Raw genomic sequence first — 25,396 nt, 5'->3', positions numbered from 1 at the left:
AACATGTGCACTGTACACTTAAGAAACAGCAGCAAGGAGGTTTGGAACAGAAATATGCATGTAATCATGTGTCCTGGTGTGCGTCGGATGTGTTCTCCGGTCACAAAAACAAGAGCTGTTGTACAATTTCATAAAGAATAACAGGAATATCCGTGTAGAGTCATCCAGGTCATGGGAATCCAAGGCGATTGGAAAGAAAGCGACTGGACTCCTTTAAAATTCTTGAAGATGTTAAATCTCTTGTCCGAGAAGATTCACTAGTTCTAATTTGCTCAATGTATGTCTTAGAACAGTGGGAATGATTTCCTGAAATGTTCTTTATGGCAGTGAGGTCGAATCAGTTTTGCAGCTTATCTGCAGATAAATCAGCATCAATAAACACAGCTAAGCATATATTCAGGCAACACATCAGTGCAACCGCTAATTTGCTTCTCTCTTACAAAAAGTGGCTTGAAGTGGCTTATGTGCCTTACTGAATAATGGAACGTAATCTCCTGTCAATCATTCTTACAGTGGCCTCAAAACATCTAGTGCATGGTTCATGTACCCGAGCCCACCTGGACTTAACAACATTGTGTCAGTATCTAAATATGAATATAATGAGAAGTAGAAAACACCAAACACCTGTTTACTGGTTTTTATTGAGTTTTATATATTTTACCCCCAGCTGCCTCCAAAAAAAAGTTATTACTAGGCCCAAATAAACCAGTTTAAGTATAAAAGTATGAAAAATACACAATTCTAGTTAGATCTGTGCATGGTGGGATGCTAAGAGGTTGAAGGTGGATATGGTTTTCTGTACTTGCTCTGCATCCACACCCGGCGCATTACTACTTTCTTTCCTCGGTTCACTTGCAGTCGTCTATCCTCTAGATTCTGAATTTCTTCCAGTCCAGCTTTGGAAAACAAATCATGAACCTCCTCTGTAAAACATAAAACACAACAGTCAGGAACCAAAATTTTAGTCCAGGTTCTCTTTCTGCCAAGAAAGCCATGACAACAGAAAACACGGTTTTGTGTGCATTACCGTGAAGCTGTTTTTTTATACATCCGTTTTCTTTTTTTACCAATTTTGGAATTGAGTTTTATCTGAGATAATGCATATATTTAACCATTCACCAATAAATGTAAATTCCATCTTTGTAAACACCACAAACTTGTATCATAGCACTGATCAGAATAGGGGTGTCAACACCCACACCCATACGTAGAAATACCTTTTGTGAAAAAATAAACACAGGTTCCATCTCCGCGTGTGTAGAAATTTTCTGATAGACATCGTCCTTGTTGTCAGAGACGAAATGACAAAGAATTTGTTTAAAAAGGAGAATCTCACACACAGACAAAGATGTATTAAGAATATATAAGAAATTAGGGTAAAATGATACAACGGGCATATCGGGAGGCTTACCTTTTTTAAAACGGAGTTGTGAGAAGTCGTATCTCCCATAATCACGGAAAAGGAGCACACCACCATGTTTCAGGTATGCAGACAGATGGTTCACAACGTCTTGCAAGCTGTCAATAAAATTTAGTTATTGGATAAATTATGTTATAATGCAGCAGGCTTGCAGCTAAAGTGATCCTTGCAGCCATCGGTAAAATATAGGCCAAGGAGAAATGCATTCACTGAGATACAACTGACTTCAGTCAGCAGTGCATTTGTATTAGCTTAACCCAAGTATATTACATGTGTTTCCCAAATTCATCTATACTTTTAGTGTCAAGCAAACCACAGAATATTCAATCTCTTGCAATTAACTGTATGGTTTATTATTTCCATTTCAAACTGGGGTTTATAATGGCATTCAAACAAAGGCTGGGCAATGGGATGGTTATGGAGGTTGTGGAGGGGGAGGGGCTGGCTGGCAGGTGATAAATGACATTAGGGTCTCCCATCTCTGTACTCTAAACCTCACCTACCGCTCTGGATGAATGGAAGAGAGCACAAATACTGCCAGAATAATATCCAGGCTCTGAGGAGGAAATGGGAAGGTGGCCATTTTGTCACAAATGTCATGGACGAAGGCGTGGCACACCGAGTCGTCATAGTCTGGGTGGTTCTACACAAGGAAAATAAGTTAGATTATATCTATTAAGCATGTCATTATCACATTGGTGTTGCAACTCATGTACAGTTCTGAGACATTTTCTCATGAACCTTCCTATCGCCTTGAAGCAGTCTGGTCATTCTTGTCTGAGAGCATCAAGAAGACATTTTCACCCAAATAACTGCCACTCAGTGGATGTTTTCTCCTTTTCAGACGACTCTCTGTAAACCCTAAAGATGATCCGTCCATTCATCCATCCTTCCTCTTGTCCAATTCAGGACTAGGATAGCCTGGAGCCTATCCTAGCTACTCTAAAGATGGTTGTGTGGGAAAATCCCAGTGGATCAGTTAACAAACAGTTAAATAGGTGTACATTACAAATTGGCTAGCAAGTGTGTAGGAATGCCGTCTTTTTTACATTACTAACATTGTTTTCTATGTGTGAGATTTATTTAATGTGGAGATATGTAACAGTGATGTTTTTTTCTTCTGCTACATTTCTGCACATGATGTCATATTTATCTATTCTGTGTCTGTCTAGGTAGAAATGTATGATAAAGACATATTTTATTTATAGATCAGCTGTTCTTCATCAGCTGTTGAAATTAAATTATTTCCCAAAACATTTAAGGGACGGCAATATTTTGTAGATGACTAAATTATTATTATAATACAGTATACACTTTATATTTTCATACGAAACAGATGCTAACCTTAACCAGCTGAATGGCACGTGGCGAGAAGTCACAACAGTATAAAAATGAGTCTGTTTCTCTGTGGAAGAAAACAAACAGTTTAACAACTGGGAATCATCACATTACAACCACAAGTACTTGTAAAACACTAACAAAGTGATTTTGTGGCTCAACACATTTTTTACAAGTGTCTTAATTGTTTTTTCTAATGTAGGTGATAACACAACTACTTCACAGAGAAATTTCCACTGTGTTCTATGTGTATGCTCTGCTCTCAGTCAACAACAGAGATGACAATAGAGACAATCAAATACTAAACATCTGTATGATCATTCATTAAAGAGAAACATTTTGACTTACTTGATGTTATTTACAATAGGAAACACACTGTTACCAACTCCACATCCAACCTGTGAACAGAAGAAAATGCAAAGCAGTTATTTAACATTATCTGTGTTGCAATAATATAACATGCACATCCTGTATAAAAAATTAAAACAAAAACAGAGTATATTAACACTTTTAAAAACCTCCAGGATCCTGAAGGATGCACGTTGTCCAGGAAAAGCAGAATCATCCACAGCAGCTTCATTCGTTCCTCGTGCAGCTTGTTGATAGGATTCCTGAATGTTAAAGGTGTCTGTATTCCTGTGATGGTCAATGGGATTGCACAGTTGATGTTTTCCAGTTTCGGTGTCCAATCTGGATGCACTACATAGTTGAATGGCTGCTTGCTGATGACTGTGACACGTGTTTGTGCTCTGGCCTCTTTCACCTGAAGGCAGCAGCTCTGGGAATTCTAAAAACAGCCACCTGCGATCTTTGAAGAACTTGTCCTGGTGAATCTCATAAAACATGTCCCAGTACTGGCAAGCTGCTGTAACAAATTTACCTGCAAGGACAGAATTCAACAACTTTTTCATCATTTTTGTTTCCATGTAATTCCCAAAAATCTAATTAAATGTGTTAAAATATTTTATTCTTGCCTTGTTCGTTTAAAGGAAGTCGTACAGTGGAATTTTCCTCCGCCTTCTGCCGTGCATTTTCCTTGTCCTCCTCTGTCCATTGCACATGATCCCTAACATGAAAAACATTACTAAAGCAACTCCTGAATGTTAATATATCAATTTAACTATAATGACTCACAATTTAATTTGTTATAATTAGCTTTAATGTCATGAAATCCTGTGACCTATATTTTAGATTGTATATTATTATATATTATAGTATATTATTAGTATACTGGTGGTGGTCAGAGGGCCCGGTGGCACCAGTGTCCGGCAGCCTCGCCTCTGTCATGCGCCCCAGGGCAGCTGTGGCTACAATGTTGTTTGCCATCACCAGTGTGTGAATGTGTGTATGAATGACTGAATGTAGTGTGAAGCGCTTTGGGGTCCTTAGGGACTAAGTAAAGCGCTATACAAATGCAGGCCATTTACCATTATATATAACACATATACAATATACAAGCTACATGGTGTCTTCTTATTATGTGGAATAATAAACGCAACTTTTACACATATTCATTAAAGTCGCATCACTTACCACATGTTGTGCTTGAAGATCTCATCAGGACTGGTCAGAATCCGTGAACCCAGTGGAGCTGAAGGTCTACTGTCACTGCTCTTTAACCTCATAGAGAATCTGATGAAAACTGCAGCCACTTTGGCTACAGAGAACCTCTTCACTTTATTCATTTACTCTGTAAAAGTGCACATAGGTTTAAATACATACAACAATCCCTGGTCAGTACATCGCTGCCTAAAAAGACTAGTGGAAGCAATATCTATGTCATGCAGGGGAGGAATACTAGCATCGAAGGACGCTGAAGATGGAGCTGACACAAAGGAAGACCACAAAGAAGACTGATAAATGTAGTGAAGGAGGAAATGCACAGGGTTGCTGTTACAGAAGAAAATACTAAGGATAGGGTGAGATGGAGACAAATGAGCTGCTGTCGTGACCCCTAAAGACACCATCCAAATGTCTATTTAATGTTAATACATACATGTAAATAAAATAACAGAATACGATAAACTCTTCTTTTGCCCTGAAAGCTGGGAAATGTCCTGAAAATAGAAAATGCATGCATTTTGGTTTTTTTAAAAATCCCCAAAGCTAACGAAACTAAAATGAGCTCAAAGTCGTAGAATAGTAAAAGAAAACAAAAGTCAAGAATACATAAACATTTAAATACAATGCAACGAAATCCTTAAAAAAGAACCTAGTATAATACGTTAGCGTGACTCTTTAAAGTACATTAGCTCAAATTTAATACAGGAAAAACAAAACAGAAATAAAATAAATAAATGATTAAATACACATACACACAGAGAAATATGTTTAGCTAACACCGCTCAAATGCTTAAAAAAAGCTATATAGTTTGAATAATAATTCCTAAAATATAGAATCGGACTATTACTGCAAATAAAAACGGAAACTAAAGGATGCAGCTGATTTTTAAGTGTATCTCTGGTCAGGGTACGTGCAGACGAATGGGTGCGCTACAGCGGGACAGCGAGTGCGCTATTGTGCCGTAGAAGAAGACGCGTGTGAAAACATGGAGAGGGATGGGGTGCTAATAGAGTTAGCGGCTAACTAACAACACAACCCCAGTCGACAGGCGAAAGCAATGCTCGCCAACTTAACCCTAACAATTATATTTAACCCTCCATGCAACCTCCGAGCAGTTCCTCTGGGTCATATAGTAAACAAAACTTTTGGACGAAGTTGGCGACATGTCGAGGTTCCTTAGCTCACGCTAACCTAAGCTAGCTGTTAACTTTTCATGTTAGTCATTGGACGTGTGAGGTCGCGACGGCGTTGAAAACATGAAGCCTAGAAAACAGCTGTAGCGTGCTGGACTACAAAACCATACGGTGCTTACCTCGCTCTGGGTGGGCTGTTGTGGTCACTTCAGTCAGTCGATCTAGTCATGCTGCTAGCAGCCCCCAGTAGGAAAACGTACCACCTGCAGATGGCGCCACAGCAGAGAAAGGGGAGCGCTAACGCAGCTGAACTGCTGAGCCGGAGGAGCACGGGTCTTGGGAATACTAGGACTTTAATCAGACATAATTTGAAGATCCTGAGAGGTATTCTCCTTCAGGTAATGTTACAGTTTGTAGTGTTACTGCTTTCAGTTGGTGTTTTCCCATATTAATTATTGTTGCCATATTGTAGGAAAACCGGACTTTCACGAAAGTATGGAGCAAGACCTCAAAATCCACAGTAATGTACGAAAATTGCAAACTATACTTTGAAAACTACCAGCACTGCTACAGCTGGTGAGTATGGGGTCCTAACTTTAATTAGCTTCAGTTTTTAAACACGTATACATGCCAAAATATACACAGGACTATTTTGGTACGTTAAAGTAATCCTCCACTGGTCATATACACTATTAAAAATGAGTTGTTAAAAATCTACCTATACAAAATATTTTTTTTAATATGAAGTGTTCATATGACACTGGCCTGTAATATAAATTTATTTGGCACCCACTTAAGAGATATAGCCAGAGCCAAATGAAAATCATCACCTCTTTAATCACTTATGTAATGGATATATAATGTTTTAAAGCTTTTACTTGAGTGTATTAAATATTATTGTCTGTAGTGAGAGTAGGGATCAGGTGAAAGAGCCTGGAAAGGTTGAGGTATGCTCTGGAGAGAAGAGGAATGCAAATCAGAATACATGCGTGTGAATGAAAGGGAGATGGATGTAACAGCGTAGCAAGTTGATGAGTTTTTAAAAAAAAAAAAAAAAAAAAAAAAAAAAAATGCAGAAAACCATTTAAAGCAGTGGAAGATATTGAATATTTTTTGTCTTATCTTATCTGGCAGGGAAAAGTATAGATGTCTGATGAATAACGTGAAAACAGGTGGGCCATGATATTTAATGTAAATGTGTACAATTAAAATAAAACCCATTGTGTCATTTTAACTTCGTCAGAAATTGTTGCTTTTGCGAAACAGTGATGTAGGATACAGAGGAGCAGATGATCTAAGGAGCTTTAATTGAAGTAGGAAAGTGTTGTGTATGCCCAATAACACTGACAAGCTGCTTATGTTTTATATTTTGTATATGTGTTTCAGTGTTCATGTTGAGCCTCAGATTTTGTACAAACTGCCAACGAGGTCCAAACAGGAGAAAATTGAAGATACATTGATGTGTCACAGCCCAGTTGTAAGTAAACATTAATAAACTGGGTGTTGCTCAGATAGAAAATTTCAGACTGTTGTGTTACCTCTTTTTTTTTTGTTCTCATCCAAAGGAAAAATCCTTATCTTCTCCATCTGATCATAAACCAAGCCTCTTGGCTTTGACGGCCAATAACTGGCTAATTCGCCTTTCAGCTGAAACGGGAGAAGAACTGCAGAGAGTTTACCTCTCTCCAAACTATAAGTTCAGGTATCTCTACGGTTCTGATTTCAGTGTCCTTTGAGTGGAAAGTATTTTTAGATTTGGTTCATTTTAAAGCCATTTTAGTTTTATAGCTTGTTGTTATCTTGTAGATATCTTGGCTGGGATGTTTCTCAAGAGACATTTTATGTTAAATCTGTTCAAAACAAGGAAACACCTTTAGCCAGACAGGTAAAGTGAATACATGTATTTAAAGTATTTGTGTCTTGTAAGAGAAAGTCAATGATAAGTTAATGTTATATTTAAATTAAACATAGCTGTCACTAGCTATACGTGACTCTTGTTATCATTTCATTTTTTATATTCTTTATATTTAAGGATTATTCTTTTTTCATCTTGTGGTTGTTGGTTTCAAATCAGAAGGTTGTTGTTATTATTACTATTATTATTATTAGTAGTAGTAGTAATTTATTGTTTGTGCAACTAGAAAGTTTATTAATTATTTATTTTTCTGTAAGTCCTATAAAAATGAAGAGAGGAGATGGAGACGTGACCTTTTTTCTGATTTATCCCACAGGCAGGTATCACTCAGAATACAGTGATGCACATCGCTATTTTTCACGTTTTCCCATTGGAAGTTATTGGTGTTATGGAGATCAATAAAAAAGTAAGTTTTTTGTTTGTTTGCTTGTTTTTTTAAATACAGTTTACATTTTTTCAAATGTACATTTTTTTGGAGGTTTTTTCATTTAAAGGTTTTTTGTTTTGTTTTTCTTGTAGGTGTTTGGAAATGGTGTCATAGGTGCTGATCTGGTTCAAGGTGTCCTTGCACTGTATTACAGCAATAAGTCAGTGAAAATGTACAGCTTCGAGCACATTGTCCAAAGAGTAAGTCTGTGTTTATTTAGACATTAGTGAATGCATCAGAATTTGCATCAGGGGCGATCGTGGCTCAAGAGTGGGGAGTTCGCCTTGTAATCGGAAGGTTGCTGATTCGAGCCCCGGCTTGGACAGTCTCGGTCGTTGTGTCCTTGGGCAAGACACTTCACCCTTTGCCTACTGCCTACGCTTTGGGGTCCTTTAGGACTAGTAAAGCGCTTTACAAATACAGGCCATTTACCAATTTGATGTGATTTTTTTTTAATAGAAAGTGTTTTATTATCATTCTGCTTAGCTTGCTTCTTACGTCTTTGGGATGTAAGAACATGATGAACATTTTCTTTGTTTTCAGTACCTGACAGAGAAGCTAACACTTGGAAAGCAGAGTCCTCTTCTTGGTGGCAAAACAGTCGGAGATGCACCGTTTGGTATCCCGTTAAATATTCAAATCACAGGTTGGTTTTTTTTTTTTTTTTTTTTTTTTTAAGAACCAGTGGTATATGTGCTTAAAGTTGAGTACATGCATAGCTTCAAATAACTAATAAAGCCATTTTTGTGAGGCAGCTAATATGAAGAAAGTTGTCTTAAATCGAGCTGTAAGGGACCTGAAATGACTTCAAGGCTGTGAACTGTGAATCATGTAAAATATGGTGCTTGATATGAACATGATATTAAACATATTTGGTTCTGTTTATTAACATCCCTATTTGCCGCAGCAGCTTTCTTCTGCTGCTGTTCCAGGGGTCACAGAGTGATAGCCACTCTAATCAAGAATGTTTTGCTTCACAAAGCGAGTATAATGTTTGTTTTTCCTTTCTCATTGCACAGATTGCCCTCCTGTACTTTTCAAGGTCTCTTGTGCTGAAAACAGTGTTCAGATTGGAGGAAACCCATGGCACTACATTTACACACCGCCTCGTAAAAAAGACGAGGGGACCTACCACATCTGCTCACTCAAGGACGGCACTATGGTATATTTAAAATTCCTCAACTATAAATTTACCTCATTATTACCTTTTAGTTATGGTTGTACTTTGAGTAAAACATGACAGTAATAAGTCAGTTTGTGGTAGAATGAGCTGTTGCTAAATTTGTCAGACCCTGGTGAGTTGTCATTGTAAGAAGGGCTCCAAATGTTTTTGACAGTCTTCCTATTCAGTCAGTGGACAGAGCAGGAGCGAACTAAACCTGTAATCACCTCACAATACTACCTTTGTGCTGATCTCTAAACTCTGCCTTCTCTCCCATTGAGAAGCCATGACATTGTATCAGATTATTTTCACATAATCTCTCCACTGAGTTGTTCATGTGGAAAATACCACACATACTTAAATAGAAAACAGGAGAATCAAAGGGGGGTATAACACTCTTTATACAGGGAGTGCAGAATTATTAGGCAAATGAGTATTTTGTCCACATCCTCTTCATGCATGTTGTCTTACTCCAAGCTGTATAGGCTCAAAAGCCTACTACCAATTAAGCATATTAGGTGATGTGCATCTCTGTAATGAGAAGGGGTGTGGTCTAATGACATCAACACCCTATATCAGGTGTGCATAATTATTAGGCAACGTCCTTTCCTTTGGCAAAATGGGTCAAAAGAAGGACTTGACAGGCTCAGAAAAGTCAAAAATAGTGAGATATCTTGCAGAGGGATGCAGCAGTCTCAAAATTGCAAAGCTTCTGAAGCGTGATCATCGAACAATCAAGCGTTTCATTCAAGATAGTCAACAGGGTCGCAAGAAGCGTGTGGAAAAACCAAGGCGCCAAATAACTGCCCATGAACTGAGAAAAGTCAAGCGTGCAGCTGCCAAGATGCCACTTGCCACCAGTTTGGCCATATTTCAGAGCTGCAACATCACTGGAGTGCCCAAAAGCACAAGGTGTGCAATACTCAGAGACATGGCCAAGGTAAGAAAGGCTGAAAGACGACCACCACTGAACAAGACACACAAGCTGAAACGTCAAGACTGGGCCAAGAAATATCTCAAGACTGGTTTTTCTAAGGTTTTATGGATCGATGAAATGAGAGTGAGTCTTGATGGGCCAGATGGATGGGCCCGTGGCTGGATTGGTAAAGGGCAGAGAGCTCCAGTCCGACTCAGACGCCAGCAAGGTGGAGGTGGAGTACTGGTTTGGGCTGGTATCATCAAAGATGAGCTTGTGGGGCCTTTTCGGGTTGAGGATGGAGTCAAGCTCAACTCCCAGTCCTACTGCCAGTTTCTGGAAGACACCTTCTTCAAGCAGTGGTACAGGAAGAAGTCTGCATCCTTCAAGAAAAACATGATTTTCATGCAGGACAATGCTCCATCACACGCGTCCAAGTACTCCACAGCGTGGCTGGCAAGAAAGGGTATAAAAGAAGAAAAGCTAATGACATGGCCTCCTTGTTCACCTGATCTGAACCCCATTGAGAACCTGTGGTCCATCATCAAATGTGAGATTTACAAGGAGGGAAAACAGTACACCTCTCTGAACAGTGTCTGGGAGGCTGTGGTTGCTGCTGCACGCAATGTTGATGGTGAACAGATCAAACACTGACAGAATCCATGGATGGCAGGCTTTTGAGTGTCCTTGCAAAGAAAGGTGGCTATATTGGTCGCTGATTTGTTTTTGTTTTGTTTTTGAATGTCAGAAATGTATATTTGTGAATGTGGAGATGTTATATTGGTTTCACTGGTAAAAATAAATAATTGAAATGGGTATATATTTGTTTTTTTGTTAAGTTGCCTAATAATTATGCACAGTAATAGTCACCTGCACACACAGATATCCCCCTAAAATAGCTAAAACTAAAAACAAACTAAAAACTACTTCCAAAAACATTCAGCTTTGATATTAATGAGTTTTTTGGGTTCATTGAGAACATGGTTGTTGTTCAATAATAAAATTATTCCTTAAAAATACAACTTGCCTAATAATTCTGCACTCCCTGTAGTATGAAGTGGAATGGATATCAGATTGTCAGTTGGTAAAGATAAGGGAGGTTTCCAGTTCCAGTTCAGCCTCCAAAATGTAGTTTAGGCTACGTCCATACGTATAATGGTATCTTTGAAAACAGAGATTTTCTTCTTCTTTTTTTTTAATCCTGTCCACACGTGCAGTTTTAAAAAATATCTCCCTTCACATGGAAACTCTAAAAGCCAAATGTTAGCCAATCAGAAATTTAGAAGCCTGGGAGGGAAAGACTAAACAGGGTTTTGTAACCTCACAAAACCTTAAGTAGTTCTGAAAAGTTTTTGTTTCTCTGGAAAGGCAGATAATTGTGTTACTTTTCAAGTGACATTTTCAAGTGCCTTCATCATTTCAAATGTTAATAACTAAAGACAGTATTTTGGCTGTTCTGTAGACGGGGTTCGTATAGGTGCTTGGAATCCTTTAATTTTAATATAGACTTTTCAAGGTTTGAAAAGTGCTTGAATTTCAGATGTGGTGCTTAAATGTGCATGAAACTGTATTAATTTCACCACAAATAACTATCTGACCGAATAGTTTTCTTATCAGATAAAGAAATAAAATGAGTCTAAAAGCAAAATTTCTCCACCTAGACTGCCTTGCCATACGGTGGCCCCTAGAGACAAAGCACGTACAAAATCCAAAACACTTACAAAATCCAAAACACATGAAAACTCCAAAGCACAAACAAGTGCTGTTTGGCCCCCAGGGGTTTTCTGAGTGAAAATTTTCTGCTCGAAAATTAAATGACCAAAAAACTGGAGTATTTCTCTGCAATTACAAACTCTGTGTAAACAGTATTGGTGTCAAATAAAATCAAAATAAAGCTAACACTTGTGAGATGTCATCAGAGATGTGAATAATACTGCGGATGTTACTATGTCAAAGTTGCTGTGACTCAAACATAGAAAAATTAGATTTGTTTTTTTTTATATCCCTTGCCTAATTTTAAAGTATTTTATAGCATATAACACCTTTGAAAATATTCTTTGGTTCCCATTTAACTCCAGAAAATCATAAATCAAAATATGGATATTACCTGTCCACAGATTCATGGTGCAGTAACTGCCTGGTGTCTTTGCTCTTTGTTTGGTGTTTGTAGACATGGTTTACATGAGCTTTTAGCTGAGATTCAGAGGTTTCTGTGGACACTACTCATGTCAGCACTTATACAGTGGGGCAAAAAGTATTTAGTCAGCCACCGATTGTGCAAGTTCCCCCACCTAAAATGATAACAGAGGTCAGTAATTTGCACCAGAGGTACACTTCAACTGTGAGAGACAGAATGTGAAAAAAAAAAATCCATTTTTACAAACCAATTCTGGTTCATCAGTTTCACTCAACAATCGGCCATGTGCGTATGAAAACAAAGGCACTGCGCATGCGCGTTTTACTCCCATTCTATCGCGATATTTCATTTTCCTATCGTTGCCTAACATTATACCGGTATTACCGTGAACGGTATAATATGGCCCAGCCCTAGTTCTGGGATCTTTGCTCACCGTTCTCATGATCATCTTGACCCCACGGGATGAGATCTTGCGTGGAGCCCCAGATCGAGGGAGATTATCAGTGGTCTTGTATGTCTTCCATTTTCTGATGATTGCTCCCACAGTTGATTTTTTCACACCAAGCTGCTTGCCTATTGTAGATTCACTCTTCCCAGTCTGGTGCAGGTCTACAATACTTTTCCTGGTGTCCCTCGAAAGCTCTTTGGTCTTGGCCATGGCGGAGTTTGGAGTCTGACTGTTTGAGGCTGTGGACAGGTGTCTTTTATACAGATGATGAGTTCAAACAGGTGCCATTCATACACGTAACGAGTGGGGGACAGAAAAGCTTCTTACAGAAGACGTTACAGATCTGTGAGAGCCAGAGATTTTCCTTGTTTGAGGTGACCAAATACTTATTTTCCACCCTAATTTACGAATAAATTCTTTACAAATCCTACCATGTGGATTCATGGATTTTTTTTTTCACATTCTGTCTCTCACAGTTGAAGTGTACCTCTGGTGCAAATTACTGACCTCTGTCATCATTTTAAGTGGGGGAACTTGCACAATCGGTGGCTGACTAAATACTTTTTTGCCCCACTGTATTTCTGACCTCGTGTTATAATCGATTAAACGTGGTCTCCTCCCTTTTGCCCCCATTTTTGATGTTGTGGGTTCAATGATCAGGCGTGACATTCTCATAATAAATCAGATAAAATACTGCAAATAATTAATCCTGCATTTGTGTGATTGAAATGTGTGTGCAGTGACACTGTTTTAAAGATTTGGCCTAAATAATTCTGGAGTGAATGAGCCTAAACATGATGACCGGACTAGTGACACCATATCACCTGTGACACTCACACACGCACGTATGACTTTGCCAGTTTCAGCTGAAACAATTTCAGTGTTTAGAACCATGTTCCAGAGTTTTTAGTTCACCGTTCATGAGGTTTCAAGAAGAAAATGAAAGACAGATCTGAATGTTTGAAAGTGTTTTGGAAAAACTCTGTAAAGAATAGATGAACAATACTCAAAGGATAAATTCAACTGTTTTATTTTGTTAGATAAGTTGAAAAAAAAGTTAAACAAGCAAGTAAATAACGAAACAAGGTAAAACGAAGTAAGTTCAAAAAGTTAACAAGTAAATAACGAAACAAGGTTAAATGAGGTAAGAGCAAAAAGTTAACAAGTAAATAAAGAAACAAGGTTAAATGAAGTAAGAGCAAAAAGTTAACAAGTAAATAACGAAACAAGGTAGAGGTGAGAAAACCCCAACAATCCCCTCTGAGCAAGCACTAGGCGACAGTGGGGAGGAAAAACTGCCTTTAAACGGGCAGAAACCTCCGGCAGAACCAGGCTCAGGAGGGGGCAGTCAACTGCCGGGACTGGTTGGGGGGTGAACAGAGGTGGAGCAAGACGAGGCTACATCAGTTGAAGAAGCAGTATTGTCCCTCTACCGGAAAAAGCTGAAGAATCTTTTCTTCTTTTTCATGGACTTTTCCACGAGCGCCTTTTTGTCCAGGATGAGGGTTCTCAACTCCTCGATGGTTTCTGTGTTTTGCCTCTCAAGTTTCTTGCATGTTTGTTCCACCTGTTCTAATGTTGCTTGTGTTTCTTCAAGCTTTTCTTTGAGGTCTTTGGATGTTGCCTCCTGTGTCAGCTTTGCCTTCTGCAGGTCTGCATTTCTCACTTGATCTTCTTTGTGCAGGCCTTCTAGCTGCTCATTTCTTTTCTGGATATCGCGGAGCGTACACTGCAGGTCCTCATGCGTTTTGTCTTGTTTTTGCTTTTGGGCCTGCATTTCTGTGTTTTCCCGCTTCAAGTTGTTGAATTCCAACAATATCCCCTTAATGAGCTCTGAGTTGTTTTTGGCCATGTGATCAATCTTTTTCTGCATGTGTGAGCATCGTTTTTCTAGTGTTTCCTTTTCTCCCTCCAGCTCACTTGTTTTGACCTTCAGTTCATCACAGAATCCTTGCAACTTTTGATTTTTACTCTCAAAGTCCTTGATAATGCACTTTTCTTCTGGCAGTCTTTCTTTCTGTTGCTCTTTCTCTTGAAGGAGGTCTTTATTTTGGACCAATGTTTGTTCCAACTCTGCCTTCACCATTCTGTACTTTTCCTGCATGCCTTGGAGCTCGCGCTGCAGGTCTTTTTGCTTTGTGTCCTGTTGTTCCTTCTGTTGGAGGACTTCTTTATTTTTTTCTTCAGCTTCATCAAGCTTTCTTTGGAGCAGGTGATTCATTTGGTCCATGTATTGCAGATCCCACTCCATTTTATCAATCGTCGCTTTCCTGCCTTGAAGCTGCTCGGACATTTCTTTAACTTCAGCGCTCTTTTTCTTGTTTTCTTTGATGAGGGATACAATCTGCTCTCTGGCTTGAGCAAACTTGATCCCCCAGCCCTCATTAATAATGTTGATGTCGGGCTGGCGCTGTAGTGTTTCTTCCAGGTGTTTGTTTTGTGCTTCCATCTGTAAGCACTTCTTCTCCAGGTGACGTTTTTCTTCTTCAATTTGTCGAATTTTGTTCTGGAGATGGTTGTTTTCATTCCTACTCTCCTGTAATGCCCTTTGGATGGATAAGAGGCCATTTGGAGAAATTGGCCGGCCACGCGTGGAAGGAGAGGCGGCGAAATCTTTTTGTCTTGGTTGCCGTAATCTTGGATACATGTTGGCGTTTGTATCCGATGACTCTGAGAGGTTTCCAAATTTTTCTGTAGTGAACGTTTGAAGGCTGCAAACACAAAGGCTGCGAAGAAACGAACTGAAAATTGCTGTTTCTCACCCCTATTTATAGAAAAACTTCAAAGGATCCTTGTGACATCCTTGTGACATCCTTGTGACATCATCACTCCTAAGCCAATCAGATTGTCACATGACATTTTGGAATGTGGAATGGGGATATGTTTTTTTTTAAACAGTTTTCAAATGTAACTTAATATTTAAGTGTTTCTTACTTGACCCGCTTAGTCGATTAAAAAGTTAATTGCCACGAACACCCCTAATGTTATATAACAGACCACAGAAAAAAGACAGGTTTTTTTCTACGTGACAGAGCTATAATAAATGTTTTGTTTTTTTTAATTATCCTACTTTTTCTAAAAGGGAACATTATTTAAAGAATATGTATTTAATTAAAAACTCTGTATTCATCTAAAGGGTATACCAAGAAGGGTGAGCTTCCTGCTTGAAAAGGAAATGACCAAAATAAATGTATTTCTCTGCAATTACAAACTCTGTGTAAACAGTCTTGGTGTCAAAATAAAGCTAACACTGGTGAGATGTCATCAGAGCTGTAAATATTACTGCAGATGTTACTATGTCAAAGTTACTGTGACTCAAACATAGAAAAAAAGATTTTTTATTTCCCTCACCTAATTTTTAAAAGTATTTTATAGCATATAACACGTTTGAAAATATGCTTCGGTTCACATTTAACTCCAGAAAATCATAAATCAAAATATGGATATTACCTGTCCACAGATTCATGGTGCAGTAACTGCTCTTTTAACTGTCTGGTGTCTTTGCTTTGTTTGGTGTTTGTAGACATGGTTTACATGAGCTTTTAGCTGAGATTCAGAGGTTTCTGTGGACACTACTCATGTCAGCACTTATATTTCTGACCTCGTGTTATAATTAGAGATGGACCGATCCGATATTACGTATCGGTATCGGTCCGATACTGACCTAAGTTACTGGATCGGATATCGGAAAAAAATAAAATATATATGGAGCGACTGCCTCTTCTTGCTGCGACTTCAATCATGAAACTGATCAATGATCAGCTGATTGGCTTTTCTGTCGCGAGTCCGTGTCTCTTGTTTGCTTTTGGCCCACTTTGCACCAGAAAGAGGAAACCAGCAGCTGAACAACAGCAGCACGTTTAAGCTTGATCAGCTGTTGTTAGAATTTATTTAATATTACTTTCTACTCGAGGATCTTTTTCTACGTAGCTGACGCTGGTAACTGTGCAGGGGCGGATCTAGCAAAGTTTAGCCAGGGGGGCCGATAGGGCATTAACAGGGAAAAGGGGGCACAAAGACATACTTTTCTTTCTTATTCTCATTTAAAATGTCGAGCTTTTAATAAATAATTATCTGACACCCAAAGTTTTAATTTGATGTAAAATGAATAGAAGTCCATTACTGTATATAGTAACTATTAAGTCTAATATACCCTAGTAAGCTATTTATTCCTTTGGGAAGGTACCATCTGTGCAGTCTGCAATTTTGTTGAAGAAAGATGTTGAATCTATTTAATATTTCTTGAAAAATAATTGATTTCTGTGCATTTTTTTTCACACTGCATCAAATTAAGGTTGATTACGTCGATTAAGCATCATGAGGTGGCGCGTGAGGGGTGGTTCCCTTTTTTTTATTTATTTATTTTTGTCTTTGCTGGGAGTTGGAACCCTATTAGTTAGGTTGCTTAATATTTATGCTAAGTACTCTTTAAAATACCAGAATAGGGAGGATGGTGTAGGTTTAAGTTTATTAGATTGATCAGTATTGCTGAACTATGAAATATTCTCTTTTGCATACAGGTATAACAGAATAGCTTTAGTGTAGTTGTTGTTTTAAACTTGAGTATGAACTTATACAAAATGCAGCAAGATATTTAAAAAACAGTTTTGTTGATTAAAAAACACTATATCGGATTCATATCGGTATCGGCAGATATCCAAATTTATGATATCGGTATCGGTATCGGACATAAAAAAGTGGTATCGTGCCATCTCTAGTTATAAACGATTAAACGTGATCTCCTCCCTTTTGCCCCCATTTTTGGGGGATGTAGGTGCTTAACTAGTTAAAATAACAAACATCTGTCTCCTTTTTTTGTGTCACATTAGAAAGAAGCATCAATATCTGATGAGAAGACTTATTAATTTGGCCTTGCTGTGTATTATTGGAGCGTTTGGTGCAGTTTTCTTCTTTTGTGGGGTTGTTTTTGTTCAAGTGGAGATGAATATCTTTAACAAGTTGATTTGTTCACATTTGTAATTTTAATTTTTAAGAGAAATTTGTTTTTTGAGTTTGTACACTATATGCATAGTGCACCATTTCCTTTTTCAGTATTTGTCTTTGGTGCAGTTTTCTATGTTTTAACAAAAGGGGAACAAAGGACATTTAAGTCAAGCTAAAATGATTTGTTTTCATTTTTACTTGGCCTTACTGAGGTGATGATAAGCGGAACATGCATTCTTTTTTTATTTTTTCTAGTAATGTGCTGGAAAAGCTTAAAAATGGACCTTGAAAGTTAAATTTATTTAAAACCAACATCTGGATTTGGGTTGTGAAAGCGTCTGTGTTAAATGCAGAAACCACATCCGAAGTTCACTCTGACGCCTCTGTCTTTCTAAATGGAGGGACAGAAACTGCGCCTGTATATGTAAGAGTGTAAAAAATGCAGATAGTCAGATTAACAGCAATAGTATTTTGTCTATGTCCGCCATTATAGAAATTAATCTAGTGTAAACAATAACGTGGCGCACAGCGTGACATCAAAAACGGTGCACACCTTTGACGTTGCGTGAGTAAATCTCCGTTTTCCTCGTCGCCTAAATGCAAAAAGTGAGTTTTCGAAAATCTTCACGCTGGCAGGAGTTTTAAAAAAATCTCTGTTTTCAGTGACACAAAACGCCATTTACATGTGGATGAAAGGCCCAAACGGATAGAATCATAAAATCTTTTCAAAAATACCCATGTACATGTGGACATAGGCTTAGACTGTCCACTAATGTAACCTTGGGAATGTGTCGGTCGTGGGTCTGTTACAATGTTCTGCACTGTTGTTTTTTTGTTGTATCTGACTTCCTGTCTTTCTCACCTGCTCTTTGCATCTTGACCTTTTTGTCAAGAAAACAGACCTGATGGAAAGAGCCTTTAAGTTGTGTGCTAATTAGAAACTGTAAGAAATCTGCATCTTTTGCGTTCTGATTTTATTAAATTAGGCAACAAACGGAGTACAAGAGATGGACTCCTACTCTCTTGAGAACGACGGGATCTTCTTTCATCCTGATGATTCAGGAAGAATTATCCATGTGGGACCTGTCACCATAAAGTGAGTGCTCCGGTATTTATTTAACATCATCATATTATCTTATTTGCCAAATATACTTATTGTACAATATTTGTGTTTTGGTTTTTTTATATTCCAGTGTCCTAAAAATCCTCGGTGAACTGAACAGTGCTCTGCCATCTAAGGTCGTTGAGGATTTCTCCCTGAAAACCCACCGAAACAATGTAAGTGTAAAATTTATTTGCTTGAGATTTTTAGTTGCTGTCCTTTGCTTTCTGAATAAATGTAATTGACCTGCGATGGATCAGCCTTTTACAATAAATCAGCCTGGCTACAACAGAGATGGAAGTCTCCTATAGAGGTGAATTGTATGCGTATAGTTTATAATTTCAGAAAATGTAAAGTTTATGCTTTCCATCTCTTGTAGCCTATCTCCCAAGTCACTGTGACCTCATCAGGCCGCACAGTAAAAAAAAGATTTCAACAACTGGATGATGACCCATCTCAAAAGGTAAAAATAGGATCTAATTAAATTACTAACTTGAATACCAATATATGATTGTGACAGGAAGTGAATAATATTTTTATTCCTCTTACAATGCAGTAAGGGTCCTGACATTCTTGTTAATTACTTGAGTGACTTGATGCACTATGACAGAGCATACATACCCCTCTGGAGTACACCAGTAGGCTCCTCCTGTAGGATGTTGTGGCTTGCCTCACCATAAAAACAGAAAGGTGTTGACAAAATCTAAAAACTCCCAAGATCCCAATCAAGAATTCACAGCATGCCAGAACAAGCAGACCGTCTGCTGCCGTCATTTTTGAAGCCAGACACCACGAGACATCCCCCAAAGTCCCTTGCATGCCCCAAGGGTTTGGATGACAAAACGGATCCACAAATCCGGATTAAGTTGTTCTCTTATTTAAACCAAGAAGCAAACACAATATCAACATTTTTATTATTTATTTAGTTATATTTATATATATATATTTGTTTCTTAATATAAATAAGATCTTTTTCTTCTTATTTATTCAAAAAGCGATATATATTAGTTTTTCCTCTGTAATAGACCTAAACAAAAAAAAATTCCGTTGACAATTTTATCCATCATGGCAGACATGACTCAATCCTGCCTACACTTCCTCTCCTGTAAATACCTCTTAATACTGCAAATCTGCAGCTAAAACTAACAAACTGATGCAGGGTTTATTTCTCTTTGCAGCTGAATTTTCATGCAAAACAGTTTTTTCTTCCCCAATCAGCTGTAAGACGCTGATGAGGTATTGTCAACACCCCACCAGGCTTAAATAGATTTACAGCTCAGTGATAAAAATTCAAAATGAATGAGGATCTTAAGTCGAATTCAGTCATCATACAAGAGCCTCTGTCCTTAAAAACACCTTTCAGAGGTTTCCTGGCTCAAAATGGGCCTTTGGAGGTGAGTATGTATGTAACCTAAATTGGTCTCCATGTAACATAAGGCAGAGAGCGAGTGGGAGTTTCCATTTCCTGGGGGAAAGCCAAAGCCTCTTTTGTGTGCGCCAAAATATTTTTAGAAGAATAAAAAAAAACCTGCATATTTATTTAAAGTGCAGAATATTCAGGATGGCAGCTCAATTGATTTTTATACATTTAATTGTCCTTACACATTTCCTCAGGTGAGATATGTGTTGGGTAATGTCCTCTGAAGAATTTCATTGATAAGCTTTCAGGTTTAAACACTGCAGGCAAGTAGAGCTGTTCATTAAAGAGAACATGGTACGTAGCACTTAATTCACAACGGCCTTTTGATTATGCAGACTTTCCGAATGGTGGAATATGAGGATGAGCTTGACCTTTTGGCAATCGTGGTAACCAATGGCGAGGAGGGAGAAGGAAGAGCGTGCATCCAACTCCATGACAACCAGACCGGACAATTACTGCGGACGATCGATTTGATTGAAACCTGGGATGAGGTGAGTAACTTGACATGAGTATGCAAACATCAGGGCGAGTAGTCTGGATGTGGATTAATGTGTGCTCTTCTCTTTTGTTTCAGACAAATAAAAACGAGGTGTTCTTCGACAAAGACACGATTGTTCATATTGAACAAAAGAACGCCAAGTTCTGCTGCCATGTTTACAAACTGTTCACCACCAAAACATAAGCGGTGCAAAACTGAATCAAAGCTGCTGTAAAGCTTTTCATGATCACTTAAGATTTTTTTTAATATGATTTCCTTCTCCTATATATATATATTTTTTTTTAAATATATGGATCTTTGCATCCTAAGTTCATATGATTACTCTTGATTATCACTATTTTTTTTTCTGTTATGATTATTCTAAGTCTGTACCATTAAACTTGATCTGACTTTTTTCCTTTATTCTAAAAATAAAATAAAATATTTTTCCAAGTTGCTCTGTATTTCAGCCTTCTCTTTTTCCGTCATGCATATCCAAATTGTAAGATATTGATATTTACTCTGAGCCAGGATCTGAGATAGTTATGCGATTGTTTGCTTGATGTTAACAGTCAGAGCTGATGAAATTGCTTGACGCCATCCTAATGATGTACGTTTCAGAAAAGTGATTTGCCAGCTGCAGTGCACTCATGCAGATTAAATGTGGTGACAGTGTCACACTTCACAAATGATTGTCGCATGCAAATTGCGGGTCTATTTACATGCATGGGTTACAGATATGAGGTTTTGATTTTCCAAAAAGTCTCCAAATTAACGTGAAAGGAAAATCTCATAACAGGAACAGGAGTCTTATGTATACCAAGTTTCTATAATTTTTTATAAAGAGTTTCTGTATTCAATATAAGATGTAATACAAGAAAATAGAATGTCACAATGGGAAGTTAGGGTGATCACGTGTTTGTCTTGTCCCACATATTGAGATAGTATCACACATTTTGATTGACTTCAGTTTACAAAAAAGATGCGATGGTATTAAATATCTTAATTTTAGCTCTTAAATATGCTCATAGGAAATTAAAAGTAGCAGTACAATAAAGTATGTCTGTTCTTTACTGCATAGATCCCCAAATTGAAACCAGTTAGTTTGTGTGTTCTAGCTAACCTTTAAGTTAGGTTTATCAAAAGCATATATTATCTCACAGAATTAGTCAAATTTCCTTTGCAAATCTTGACACTTCTCAAAAATTAAAGGAGGACTTTAGGGATATCAATCTGTCACAGTGTGAATCCTTTTCCCCTGTCTTGGCACAAAGTCACAGCGGATGTGGTGGAGAGGTAACAACAAGACAACCCCTCCCCAAAAGGAAATGGTTTAGCAGAACTGTTCCTTTTCCTGTATCCCTTCTGACAGAAACATGCACGAGTAGGTCATTTTGTGGGCAGTGACACTGGCAGTGTTTCCACTGTCATTTACATGAAGAAGCAGATATTGGTCCTGCTGCTGGGTTGATCCCATTCTTTGGCGCTGTCCAGCTCTCCTCATGTAATGGCACACTTGGTGTCTCCTCTAAATTCTTGAAACTATCCTTGGAGTATGTTTGGTAAATAATAAGAGAGGAAAACAATGTTCCAACATGAGAAGTTCTGTTTTGTATTCATTGTAAACAGTTTGTGTTTTCTGTCTTCTTCTTTTCTTTTTTTTTTTGTAAACTATATCCACAAATACCCAATAAAAATATTTTGAATAAAAAAACGATCCTTGGAGTCACAGCAAACCTTGCAACAGCACATATGGATGTTTCACCCTTGAGGAGCTGGACTACCTCTGTAACCCAAATGGGCTGAAGGTACTGACACCAACAAAAAGCAAAATAAAATAAGAGAAAAGAAATCAGCCAGGAAGGATAAGAAAAGAGCAATGATCTGTGGCCACCAGCTGCAAAACCACTCAAGTGTTCTTCTTTAATAAGTTTTTAAATAATGAATCTTCAGTTGTAACAAAAGTGGCTTTGAGCTTGTTTGTAGGATTATGTGTCTTAATGTTCCAACCCTAAATGTTGTAGCTGTCTGTCAGGGTAAGTGACACGTTAATATTTACAGTGTAGGTATAGCTTTAAAAGAAAAGAGCAAAGGGTTGTCTTCATGTTTTCTTTGTAATGTGTCTTGTGGTGCATTAGTAAGATATAAATAGGGGGGATAATGAGAAAAGTGCCTATTCATAAAACGCAGTACAAAGCAAAACCAGAGCCACAGATGTCTAGTCATGCCCACATGGCTGTTTCTTTAATCCCGCTGGAGCTCAGACTTTGAAGGACTGCGTAGACGTGGAGTTGTGTTGTAACGGGAGTCAGAGGGTGACGCAGCACCAAAAAAACCCCCAAAACATCTTATAAAACCGATCCCAGACTCTCTTCTGTAACGACAAAAGTTGCAAAACACCCTCCCTCCAAACGTTTTCTCAGCTCGGGGTCACGTGACCGCGGTCCCTCCTCAACGGGCAGCGCTGAGTTGTAAGTTGTTATTGTACCTGACAGCAGCCGCTCCGGTCCAGTCTCTGCCTCTCCCCCGCTGCAGACGCCGATGGAGAACCTGAAGCACTTCTTGCTGGCTTTGTGTCCCGCCACCGCCGCCGGCTTTGTTTCCATAATCTTCGTCTTCAGATGGGTTCTGTATTTTAAGGAAGGTTTGGCCTGGGATGGAGGGCTCGCCGAATTCAACTGGCATCCGGTATTAACAGTCACTGGATTTATTTTCTTGCAGGGGATAGGTAAGAAGGGTCTTTATTATCTTTATAAGACATAATTGAGACTAACTGTTGAAAGTGCACTTCTTTTTCTTATACCACGACATCTGCGGGATTAAAAGGTGCAAATAAAAATCCAAAATTGACGTCCTCCTTCACATTTTTCAAAGACTTTTTCAAAGTGGGCTGGCTTGGATTGCTTGCCTGCCTGATTCTAGCCTTCATTGCGTAATGAGGGAATCACAAGCTGGCAGTACACTCGTCCTTCATCTAAAGAGAGAAACTTATGATTGAACATGCACTGTGACATGGCATATAGATTTTACATGCATTACAACACCTGTGTGCTTTCCCCCCCCCATATGATTTTCATGAGGCTATGAGACCCAAACATTACATCCTAGATAGTATAAAGCAAGTAAGCCTACAACTTTAGAAATATGTAGTCAAATTTATTTTATTTTAATTAAAAAAAAAAAAAAGCTTTATTGTTGCCTTAAGTTGTTGCTAACTGCCTGTCTTACTCTCTCTTGCAGCAATAATAGTCTACAGGCTCCCCTGGACCTGGCAGTGCAGCAAACTCATGATGAAGTTCATTCATGCAGGACTGAATTTGTTAGCCTTCGTTTTTGCTGTTATAGCCATGGTGGCAGTTTTTGACTTCCACAATGGTGCCAACATTCCCAACATGTACAGTCTGCACAGCTGGCTGGGCCTCACGGCTGTTATACTGTACGGTCTGCAGGTAAATAGATGCAATCATTTGGTATTTTTAAAGCAGTTACAACAAAGACCTACTTTTGTTACATATTGAAGATAAGAGTGTCGTCTAACATTTTACCTAAGAAGCACAGTTATTGCAGGGTTTTTGTAGCTACTACTACCATTAGACTGGACTGTTAACACATCTAAAGTATAACAGTATAGCTTTCTCATTTTTCTCTGAACCTCTTACTGGTGGTTCTAAAAGACTAAGTCATAGTGGACAGCAGTCTTCAGATCTGAAGTGGGTTTTATCTGTCTCTCTCTTTCAATGGGCAGCTTGTTCTTGGAGTTGGCATGTACTTGATACCAGTTACACCTGTGTCCTGGAGAGCAGCGTTTATGCCTCTCCACGTCTACAGCGGTCTTTTACTTTTTACCAGTGTCATAGCCGTGGCACTTATGGGCATCACAGAGAAACTCATCTTTGGCCTGTAAGTATTAAAATAGAGAGTGAGAGTAGTTAAAAATGAGATGAATACAGTGTAAATGCTGAACAGTGAGAATAACTTTCCTCTGTTTACATCACAAAAGGAAAGACCCAAAGTATAAGGATTCTCCCCCAGAGGCAACTTTTGTGAACGTACTGGGAGTCCTCCTGGTGCTTTTTGGAGGTCTGATTCTTTGGATTGCCACTCGAACATCTTGGAAACGCCCCAGTGACCAGATCTTGCATAGTCTGCATACCAATGGGGGAGGTGAGGACAACAGTAAAGTCGCTTCAGCATTGTCTCAACTGCCGGATGGATCTGATGCTTACGGTGCTGGAGATGCCAGGAAGAGGAGTAACAAATTTGATGAACAGGTTAACTGATAGAAAAAGTAAAAAAAGAGTGGATTAATGTATGTGCAACCAGTTTAAACGAACAAGGGAAATCAAAAGGAACGCATCAAATTGTTACATTCCTGTACCGCTCTTCGTTTCTTTTTAGTTTTCACTCTCGCACCTTAAAGTACTTCATTTTGATTTTTTTTTTCATTTCTCCAGTGTTTATGTAAGTGCATGTAAATAATGGTGAGCTACTACTGTATTAAGATTACACAATGATTTAAAAATAGGCATACACTGCACAATTTAATCACTGCAGGTTTTCTATACACTAAATACTCTATTGTATTTTCTTAGTTTGATACTGACAGTATATTTTATAATAAACATTTGATACATATAAAATGTCTCCATTATTCACATTGTAAATTTAAATCAGTAGTGAAAGAGAGAAATTACATGCTCTTGATAGTGATTGTATTGTTATTATTGTAGATGTTAATATTTTTTTAATATATATACATATATTATTTTGCATATGTGAAAAAAAAAGTGGAACATTTAAAACAGTACTAACCAGGTGCACTAATTAGAAAAAAAGAAAGAAACCAAGGTTGTCAGAATCACTTCTTTCCTTGCCAGCAGGGTGATGGAAAAGTTCATAAATAAGTAACGCAGGATTTTGGATCGCTTTAATTAAATCCAACTTAATTCGAGCAAAATGTGACTGAACATCAAAAGTTGACTGCAGTATGGA

At 38.2% G+C, this 25,396-nt stretch overlaps 3 protein-coding genes across 3 annotated transcripts; 2 read left to right on the top strand and 1 right to left on the bottom strand.

Annotated features, from left to right (window-relative positions):
- Nucleotides 1-745: 745 nt before the first annotated feature.
- Nucleotides 746-5,652, bottom strand: mettl8 (methyltransferase 8, methylcytidine). Its single transcript, XM_085375038.1, has 10 exons — nt 5,635-5,652; nt 4,292-4,448; nt 3,733-3,824; nt 3,277-3,638; nt 3,107-3,156; nt 2,765-2,825; nt 1,924-2,063; nt 1,412-1,518; nt 1,218-1,283; nt 746-923 (listed from the first exon to the last, which is right to left on the bottom strand). Exons 2-10 carry the CDS (start codon nt 4,441-4,443, stop codon nt 769-771), a joined length of 1,185 nt encoding a protein of 394 aa, XP_085231164.1. The 5' UTR covers nt 4,444-4,448; nt 5,635-5,652; the 3' UTR covers nt 746-768.
- On the top strand, nt 5,301-20,788 carry dcaf17 (ddb1 and cul4 associated factor 17). Its single transcript, XM_085375036.1, has 14 exons — nt 5,301-5,853; nt 5,928-6,031; nt 6,842-6,932; nt 7,021-7,157; nt 7,262-7,340; nt 7,687-7,776; nt 7,890-7,997; nt 8,341-8,443; nt 8,817-8,959; nt 18,391-18,500; nt 18,598-18,682; nt 18,886-18,969; nt 20,262-20,417; nt 20,501-20,788. Exons 1-14 carry the CDS (start codon nt 5,683-5,685, stop codon nt 20,606-20,608), a joined length of 1,569 nt encoding a protein of 522 aa, XP_085231162.1. The 5' UTR covers nt 5,301-5,682; the 3' UTR covers nt 20,609-20,788.
- Nucleotides 20,789-22,887: 2,099 nt separating this feature from the next.
- cybrd1 (cytochrome b reductase 1) lies at nt 22,888-24,882 on the top strand. The gene is made up of 4 exons (XM_085374708.1): nt 22,888-23,132; nt 23,645-23,853; nt 24,150-24,304; nt 24,405-24,882. Exons 1-4 carry the CDS (start codon nt 22,946-22,948, stop codon nt 24,682-24,684), a joined length of 831 nt encoding a protein of 276 aa, XP_085230834.1. The 5' UTR covers nt 22,888-22,945; the 3' UTR covers nt 24,685-24,882.
- The last annotated feature ends 514 nt before the right edge of the window (nt 24,883-25,396 follow it).

This window comes from Diplotaxodon limnothrissa, linkage group LG16 (assembly GCF_057381915.1).
Source record: "Diplotaxodon limnothrissa isolate DT_005_m linkage group LG16, D_limnothrissa_male_GT1.1, whole genome shotgun sequence".
NCBI classification, from domain to species: Eukaryota; Metazoa; Chordata; class Actinopteri; order Cichliformes; family Cichlidae; genus Diplotaxodon; species Diplotaxodon limnothrissa.
This window is presented reverse-complemented; position numbering and strand designations above follow the sequence as displayed.

What these genes read in the sequence shown, in the direction of transcription:
- cybrd1 (XM_085374708.1), top strand. Translation starts at nt 22,946, where the DNA reads ATGGAGAACCTGAAGCACTTCTTGCTGGCTTTGTGTCCCGCCACCGCC. An exon ending in TTATACTGTACGGTCTGCAG is followed by an intron (nt 23,854 to 24,149) that starts GTAAATAGATGC and finishes TTCAATGGGCAG; the next exon opens with CTTGTTCTTGGAGTTGGCAT. An exon ending in GAGAAACTCATCTTTGGCCT is followed by an intron (nt 24,305 to 24,404) that starts GTAAGTATTAAA and finishes ACATCACAAAAG; the next exon opens with GAAAGACCCAAAGTATAAGG.
- dcaf17 (XM_085375036.1), top strand. Translation starts at nt 5,683, where the DNA reads ATGCTGCTAGCAGCCCCCAGTAGGAAAACGTACCACCTGCAGATGGCG. An exon ending in GTGGGACCTGTCACCATAAA is followed by an intron (nt 18,501 to 18,597) that starts GTGAGTGCTCCG and finishes TTTATATTCCAG; the next exon opens with TGTCCTAAAAATCCTCGGTG. An exon ending in TGATTGAAACCTGGGATGAG is followed by an intron (nt 20,418 to 20,500) that starts GTGAGTAACTTG and finishes CTTTTGTTTCAG; the next exon opens with ACAAATAAAAACGAGGTGTT.
- mettl8 (XM_085375038.1), bottom strand. Translation starts at nt 4,443, where the DNA reads ATGAATAAAGTGAAGAGGTTCTCTGTAGCCAAAGTGGCTGCAGTTTTC. An exon ending in ACTTCCTTTAAACGAACAAG is followed by an intron (nt 3,639 to 3,732) that starts GCAAGAATAAAA and finishes CTGTCCTTGCAG; the next exon opens with GTAAATTTGTTACAGCAGCT. An exon ending in TCTTCCATTCATCCAGAGCG is followed by an intron (nt 1,519 to 1,923) that starts GTAGGTGAGGTT and finishes TTTTATTGACAG; the next exon opens with CTTGCAAGACGTTGTGAACC.